General features: G+C 43.7%; 1 protein-coding gene across 1 annotated transcript in view; it reads right to left on the reverse strand.

The window, feature by feature from the left end:
* LOC123033212 (tumor necrosis factor receptor superfamily member 1A-like) overlaps window positions 1-7,257 on the reverse strand; it is a 37,818-nt gene extending 30,561 nt beyond the window's left edge. Inside the window, exon 1 of the mRNA XM_044449694.1 lies at window positions 7,104-7,257. Coding sequence (XP_044305629.1) covers window positions 7,104-7,142 — 39 coding nt within the window. The 5' untranslated portion in view covers window positions 7,143-7,257. The remainder of the gene's footprint in view (window positions 1-7,103) is intronic.
* Window positions 7,258-8,436: the final 1,179 nt, after the last annotated feature.

An 8,436-nucleotide genomic window follows, 5' to 3' on the forward strand; every position in this document is an offset into this window, starting at 1 on the left:
CCATCAGACTGTTGGGGGGCCCGACAGCAGATTAAAAAATTAATTAAAATAAAATAAATTTTAAAATTAATTAACATTTAAAAATAATTACAAATTAAAAAATGTTTGATCACTTGCTCAGAGAAGGCCATGGCGGAGGCACGGGAGCCCCGCGGCTTTCTCCGAGTAAGCCGCTCCGTCTCAGCCTGTCCACCCCGGGATGCCTCTGCAACCTGGCAGGATTTGTGGACACAGAGTGAGCAACCCCTAGAATATGAATCGCCCCCCCCCCACACCCGTCCCCAGGTCATTTTCTCCAGGCAGCACCGGACACTTTGTCCCCAGGTGACTGCTGTGCGAAGCTGCGAGTCTGGCTAAATGTAGGCGAAGAGCCACGGGCAGGCAGGCACCATCTCTGCAAGCAGCAGGCAAGTGGTAGGGAGTCCCGGTGGCGCCAGGCCCTCTTCTCCTTGTCCCCAACCTGGCGGAGCATCAGCCTTGGAGGGCAGTCGTGGGAGTGGACTGCACAGCTGCCCACCTCCCTTGACCGCCGGCTGCCACATCTCGCCACCTGCAAGTTGGCCCTCACGAGGCACCTGCCACACGCCAGCCCTGGCCCTGCACTGCTGATGGAAGGGAAATGGCCCTGGGGCCATCCATGATGAAGCCTGGCTCAGGAAAGGGGTAGCCTCACTGGGTCAAATCGAGGGAACAGCGGGTGAGAGTCATGAATGGGGCACAGAGCAAGGCGGGCCAAGGTAAGAAGGGGCAACCTCTGCCCTAAGGGCCTTCTGTGAGGAGGGGTGGCGGGCCCGGGGGGCAAGCGGTGGCAGGCCCAGGGGCAGCGGGGCAGCCATATGTATGCAATGGGGAGGGGAGGGGAGCCAGTACATGTACAGTTGAGTTGTTGCAATCTTGCACATGCGCCATCTCTCTCTGCTCAGTTTTAAAGAACACCTGCACTGGCTCAGAGCTTTTGGACTCTGAGCGAGTCCAAAACCTCTGAGACGGGCCAGATAAATCAGCATGGCAGGCTGGATCCAGCCTGTGGGTCGTAATTTGAGGAGCCATGCTCTTTGAGCTTCAACTGGTGCTCCAGCAATGCTCTATCTGGACAGTGATAACCTTGTTTCAGTAATCATTGCTCTGTAACTTTCAAATTCGACTACTGTAATGCACATTGTGTGCAGCTGCCCTTTAAGACTGGTCAGAAGTTTCTGCTTGTGCAAGCTAGATCAGTAACTGGGGCCAGAAGTTCTATACATACTTGACCAATTCTGGCCTGATTGCTCTGGCTGCTTGTATACTTCCAAGCCTGTACATCTTGTTTTAACTTATAAAGCTCTACATGATTTGGGACCCTGACAGTGTGACCTACTTCTACGTGGGACCTATGAAAAATGGCTTAGAGGGAGACAATGAAAAAGAAGGCCGTATCAGTGGTGATTCCCTGGTTATGGAGCGATCTCCCTAATGAGGCCCACCTGATACCAGTGCTCTCATCTTTTTGGTTCCTTCTGCTAGACTGCCTTCTGTTCCCATTCATTTAATGGCATATGATCAAATGTTAGCTGTCTTTAACCAGTCTTGTTAAAAGCTCGTTTTTACTTGTCTTTTATTTAAATTGTTTCAGCTGTTTCTACTGTTTTAAATTTTGCATATGGAAATGTTATTCTAATTGATGGAACCTTTTAATGATGCATTTTATTATTTTTATACTTATGCTATAATTTATTTGTGCTTTGTACTGTGAATTGTTATGTATTGCAAGAAATAAATATCACTGTGGTTTATTTCCATGTTTCTAGAATTTCCTTACCCATTAATATATCATTCAAAAGTAATGGAAAATGGAACTTCAGATAACTTTTTCCAGAACTCATATGCCCATCCATTGCTAGTGACTTGCCTAATTTCAGATTTTTAATTGCAGTCCTGATTTCTTTATCAGAGATAGGTTGGTCCAACTAAGTTTTATAGGCTGCCTAAGTCTCAAGAAATTAAGCAGCTTATTGACCCATCCCTCTCTAAAGTTGTTGGATTGATAGAGTTCTGTAGAGAAAGTCTGGAAAACTTTATTTGCTATGTTTCCACCTTCCCTGACTTATTTTTGATGGCCAGTATTTTGTTTCTGGAATGTTTATTCCTTAATGCTCTAGCAACCATTGTTGAAGAAACAGAGCAAAAAAACTCTGAGTTTTTGCAGTGAGGAGAGTAGACTGCACACATCATACATGTAAGTCACAGCTGACTGAGAAAGGGAAAAAGCCACAGAGGTGAAAGAGAAAAAAGGAAAACTATTAATTATTGTTTGTTTAAATAGTACTACTGTGCATGATGCTATTTAACTTATATATGAAACCACGAGGGGAGGTTATCTAGATGGGCTGAGGTACCACCACTATGCAGATGACACTTAACCATGCTTTTTCATAAAACCCAGGTGGGGCAGTGGCCATTCTAAATCAATGTCTGAGCAATGAATTATATGAGGGCCAATAAACTGAGGCAAGACGGAGGTACTGTTACTGGCTGATTCATCTGTCCAGTTGGGTGATTTTCACCCTGTTCTGGATGGGGTTGCACTTGCTCTAAAGGACAAGCTGCACTGATTGGGAGTGATCCTGGATCCAAAGTTGTCACTTGAGGCACAAGTGGACTCAGTGGTATGGAGCACCTTTTATCGGATTAAACTGATACGCCAACTATTACCCTATTTGGAAAGAGAGAGCCTAGCTACAGTGATCCATGCTCTGGTAACCTTTCATTTGGATGATCACAATGTGTTGCAAGGGGGGCTGCCTTTGAAAACAGTCCAGAAACTCCAACTGATTCAAAGCAGCGAGATTGTTAATGAGAACTGGCTCACGAGAACAAATTACACCAGTTCTCTTCCAGCTAGTACTAACTTTCAAAGCCCCAAATGGCTTGGGGCCAGGTTCTCTGAAGGATCGCCTCCTCCTATATGTACTGTACCTGCCCAGACCCTGAGGTCATCTTCAAGGATCCTCCTCCAGGACCCCCTTTCAAAGGAAGGAAGGTGGCTACCAGGAGGAGGACTTTTTGGTTTTATGGGATGTGTTCCCCAAAGAGGTGTGCCTTTTTATTTTTCCAGTATTTTAACAGTTTCACTTTTAGCTTTATTTTTATATACTCCATTGTATTCTGTACCGCTGCTATACAACTGTGCTGAATAATATACAATTACAATTGCTGTTATGGTTTTGTTCTTATAAATTAATTTTGTGTGTATGTTTTTAACTTTTATTAACTGTACAGAAAGCCTTGGCTATTGGGAGGTATAAAAATGGCATAAATAAGATGATGAAGAAGAAAGGAGAAGGACATGTATGGTGATGCAGAGGGAAAGTAACATACTATGAGGCACAGAAAGAAAAAACAAATTAAAAGGAATGCACAAAGTTAAAGTTTAACAAACACTGAATCACAGAGTAATAGCACTGGAATGGATCAATAAGGCCATCTAGTCAAACCCACTGCTCAGTACAGATGTTTTTCTTGCTGTTAAAATGGCATTGTCTTCTTCTGAAGACACCCTGATGATTCTCCACTGGTAGTCATGTTCTGCTTGCAAGCAGTCAACCATGCCCTAATCCATGGGTCCTCAAACTAAGGCCATGCTCATTTATCTAGCCCGCCTCAGAGCTTTGGGACTCACTCGGAGAAAACGATCTCCGAGAGAGTCCAAAAGCTCTGAGCCAGCACAGGCATTCTCTGAAACTGAGCAGAGAGCTGGCACGCGTGCCAAATTGTCACAGCTCAACTGTGCATGCGCCAGCTCTCCCCCCCTCCCCATTGCACACATATACAGAGTGGGAATACGGCGCAAGACGAAGACACTAAAAATGATTGAAGTTAAGAAAAATATAACTTTTAAAATCCATTTTTAAGTATGTGAGCCACATCCCTGGGTTGCAGGCCAAGCCACAGCCAATTTGCCGAGCCCAGGGGTGGACAGGCTGAGGCAGAGAGGGGCCACGGCTCCCACACCTCTGCCATAGCCTTCACTGGGCAAGCCGCCACCATTGTGTGACTGCCATGCTTCCCCCTGCAGCAGGGAGAGGCGGGAGGCGCCACGGCCCCATCCCTCACCTCAGAAAGAAGCCCTTACCTCCCTCCTCATGGCCCTCTCCTGGCCAGGGGAGCCACCCCGCGCTCACCTCTCCAGCCTCCCACTCCTGCTCCCGCTCCCGTGAAACCGGGGCAGCAGCAAGGACTATAATTTCCATCATGTCCAACCAGCATGGCCAATGGAAGTTGTGGTCCAACTCATCTTTTGGCAAGTTTGCACTAAAATATGGTAGTCATTAGCTCTGCATCCAATTACAGCCATTGTGTATTGTGGGAATTGTTCTGGGCTGACTTGCTTCATATACTAAGAGTGGCATGAACAGTATTTATCCTTAGTATTTTTGCTTCATTCAATGCCAGTTGCAGTCATCAGCTGCTTTATGCAAAATACTGTATTTAGTGCCTTGGCTGTGTTGTAGCTATGTCCCTTGAATATGGACATGCTCTTCCCCACCTTATCTTGGGCTTCTGCTGCAGCCCAAGGGAGTAGAGCAAACATTTTTATTTGTTTTAATTAATTTTTACATTTTGATTAATTTTTAAATTTATTTTAATTTTAATTAATTTTTAATGTGCAGTATGCATAGGAATTCATTCATATTTTTTTCAAACTATAGTCCGGCCCCCAACAGTCTGAGGGACAATGAACTGGCCCCCTGTTTAAAAAGTTTGAGAACCCCTGACCTAATCCATCGATAGTCTATCGATCTATCCTAAAGCTATTTCTGAACAATAGTGCGAGTCTAAGAACTAAACCAAGTTAATTTACAGCTAAAATATTATTTTTGCATGTAACAACAATCTAGTGGTTTTAAAACTGTTGGGTACACAAGGAGGTGCATTGCCCACAGCATACACTGTCTCTTCTATTTTTACCACACAATCCACATCAGCTCACCACAGGGCTGTTTAATCCTTAAACAATCAGTGGTTCGGGTTCACATATCACATTCCATATCCCACAAAAGATCTATTTGATACCATTTTTGGTGTACAGATTACTACAACTATTTATTATGCCAATAGAGATTTTTACTATTACCTCCTACAGCTATTTTCTTCTCTATGGTCTGGTCAACCTCTCTAGGAATCAAATCGATCACTTTAACCCGTTCCTTTCAAAAAGCATGTTTTACATGTCTCCCTCCCTCCCTCTCTTTCTAAATTGTGGCTATCAGGATGGGCAGATGGTGGGGAGGTATTGATATTGGGACTTAAGCAGGTAAGAGGGAGAATTTAGGTCTTTCTCTCTCAAACCATTGCCTCTGCAAAAATATCACAAACACCCTGACATTTGGAGCTGATGAAATGTGACCTGTCCTTCGGATTACAGACTATAACTTGGATTTCAGAGGTCTGGAAGCAGAGTTGCTGTTCCTTTTGCAACTGGGTGATCTGGCCAATAAATTTGTTGAAAGCCCACTCTAAAAAAAAGTTGTTTAGGCTGCCAGGCCTGCTGCCACATCCTACTGTTATCAATACAGACATTCCTCTTTGGCCTCTGCAGTTGACAGCTGTGTGGGAGAGGATAGGCAGTTGCACCTTTGGATTCGAAGGCTGAATTCAACCCAGAGGCCACAAGTTGCTAACCCCTATCCTAGCTCATATCAGATATATATATCAGATATGAGCTAGGACTGTGTCCTTGAAAACAAACAGCAATTTTCTCTAGTGAAAGAAGCTACTTTAACATAAAACATATTAATATGTGACAGACAACATAAGGGATTAGTTCTCTTCATCCCCAAATTAAGCTTTGGGCCACCCAATATCATACATTCGTCCAGGAGAGTGGCCTGTATAATTTGGCATTGATTTTTGCCTGGTCTGAAATTGTATGTGTGCACAGGGCAGTCAAGCATGCCAACGGTTACCAAAATGCATGGATAAGAATGTGGAACTGGAGCTAAACATCCCAATAAAGCTTTGGACCATCCTAAGACGTATACCCACACATCCAGAAGAGTCTCCATGCATCAGATGAGACTGAGTCCTCTTTGGCCAAAGGTTTGTGGGGAGGGGGGCAGATTGTCAAGCTTGCCACTACACCAGTAATAGCCAAAATAAATAGGCAAGAACTGGCACTGTATAACCCAAATTAAACGTTAGGCCAACTTGTACAGTCAATGCCGTTTGATAATTTTTGATAGCCCACAGCTTAATCTGGGCTACACAACCCCAGTTCCAAGTTTCTTTTCTGGCAATTTTGACTATTACTGGTGTGATGCATCTTATTTGAAATACATATGCCCTTGGATCAGGCAACTTGTCAAGGAAACTCTTCTGGATAAATAGGTGTATGATTCAGGGTGGCTCAGAACTTAATTTGGGTGCCAAGGACCTATTTCTTATCTCAAATTATGTGGAGTTATGGTACATCATGTGTAAATACACAGAGAGAGAGAGAAAGAGAGTTTTCACTGGACTTTTTGTTTTTCATCAAGCGGACTTCCAGTTCTGGAGATACAGTACATAACATGAGGTAGCCCTTGCTTAGTCTTGGCAGGCAAACTCTGATTTGGAATTTCAGGAAAATAAGGAACTGGGAAGGAGTGGCCAACTGCAGCACTGTTTCAGTACAATGCTTGACTGGGAACCAGTGACCAATTCCAGCATTGTTAGCTCAGTAGAGTAGAAAGCAAAACTTGAAAAAAAAATCCTGTACATATCCGAGAAGCCACACCCGGCAAGTACTCAAGAGGCCTAAACACTTTAAAGGCTTTCTCAGGAAGTGAACCAGGACTGTGCCTTTTCCTGCCGAATCTTCAAAGGGAGAGTAACAGATCAAATAGCTGAACAATTTAATCCACTTTCAGGCCAGAAAGAGACAACCACATGCAAAGGTGAGATAACTGACATTTGCCTAGTGATCTAACTTCCAGTATGCTCTGTTCAAGTCCATTATTTGTGCCTGTCGAAGGGATACAAGGAGAGAAACTCTGGAATCAAATCAGCCTCCTCAAACCAAACTTCCACTGGTTTGGTTCTCTCCTCCCAGGCTCTGAAAAAGTTTCCCTCAGGTTCTTACTTACCAGAGCCAATAAAACTGGGAAAAGCCCCAGTGGGACCATAGTTTGGGCAGCTCGTCCCTCACATCTGGAGGCAGGGTGCCTTGCTGCGTCACCTCTCACAGAGTCTTCAGAAAGGGAAGATAGTGAAACTTGCCTGTTTTGCAATCAAAGTTCCTTAGAGAGGAAGAAGCTAAAATCTGAGGGAAAGGGTGGAGACATGAATTCCCGCCCACATGCTCTCTTTGCCTTTCCACTTCCCTAGTTCCTAGGAGCGATTCGGCTGTGTCACATGGACAGTTAACCCATTCCCTCACATACTACCTCGTCCTGCACAGAGCCATAGGAAAAAGTACGTGGCTAGGCTTCTTTTTGCTTCATCTTCCTCTGTCCTGTCTTGTTTCAGGGAATCCACCTCAGAGAAACACAACATTTTAACATCACATTTTCTCTGCCCTTTTTTTTTTTTTTTTTTTGAGCGGGGGGCGGGGAGCCACACAAGTTGTCTATCACAAGTTACATGTACAATAGGTATGTATGTATTTCAGAAGATTGATAGAGGGCTCTGTAGTAGGAGCTGCCATCTGAAAGTCTCTAGTTTGCAGGCTGAATATGTGGCTATTAACAACAAGTTGATAGCCTTCTTGCAGCATTTCCTATGGCTAATCTCCAGGACAGCTCTGGAAAATAGATCATTATAGATAGGCAAATAGACAGACAGACAGACAATACTTATTGTGGGTGATTTTAATCATTGCCAACAAACCATTAAAGTGTGATCAGTGTGTGGGATAAGGTCCAGAAACAATTTTTAAATTTAAGGGCTTAGCCTAGAACATGTGAAGAAATACATTCTCCTCCAACAAGCCAGAGAAATCATGCAACCACATTCTATGGAATATTACTCTGGCTTGTCATGGAAAAGACAAGCCAGGGGTCTGGATTTCATAACATACTAAAAAACAATGAATTGTACACTACACAAGCATGCTCTTTGTACCAAATAAGTAACATGCAAACTGGTTTCGTGAGAAACTTTGGGAGAAACAACAGTGTAGCCCACATTAGTGCATTGAATCTTCAAGTACTTGCCCCACAGCTGTTGACAAAAAGGTCTGTGCCCTTGTGTGCGTATGCCCAAAATACACAACAGGGGAAGGTTTTCTTTTAAAGGATTTATTCTTGATAATAACCAGCTACCAAGGAATCATTTCAGATGGCACACCTGAATAGTCCTCAGTTGGCCCTTTCATACATTGATCATTAAAGGTTGCACATAACATAGTTAACACTTTCCAATAGGTTACAAAAGTTAAAATTTACAAGGGCATGATCTTTCCTACTTGCATATCAAAGA

Source organism: Varanus komodoensis, unplaced genomic scaffold (assembly GCF_004798865.1).
Source record: "Varanus komodoensis strain SLA01 unplaced genomic scaffold, ASM479886v1 scaffold60, whole genome shotgun sequence".
Classification (NCBI taxonomy): Eukaryota; Metazoa; Chordata; class Lepidosauria; order Squamata; family Varanidae; genus Varanus; species Varanus komodoensis.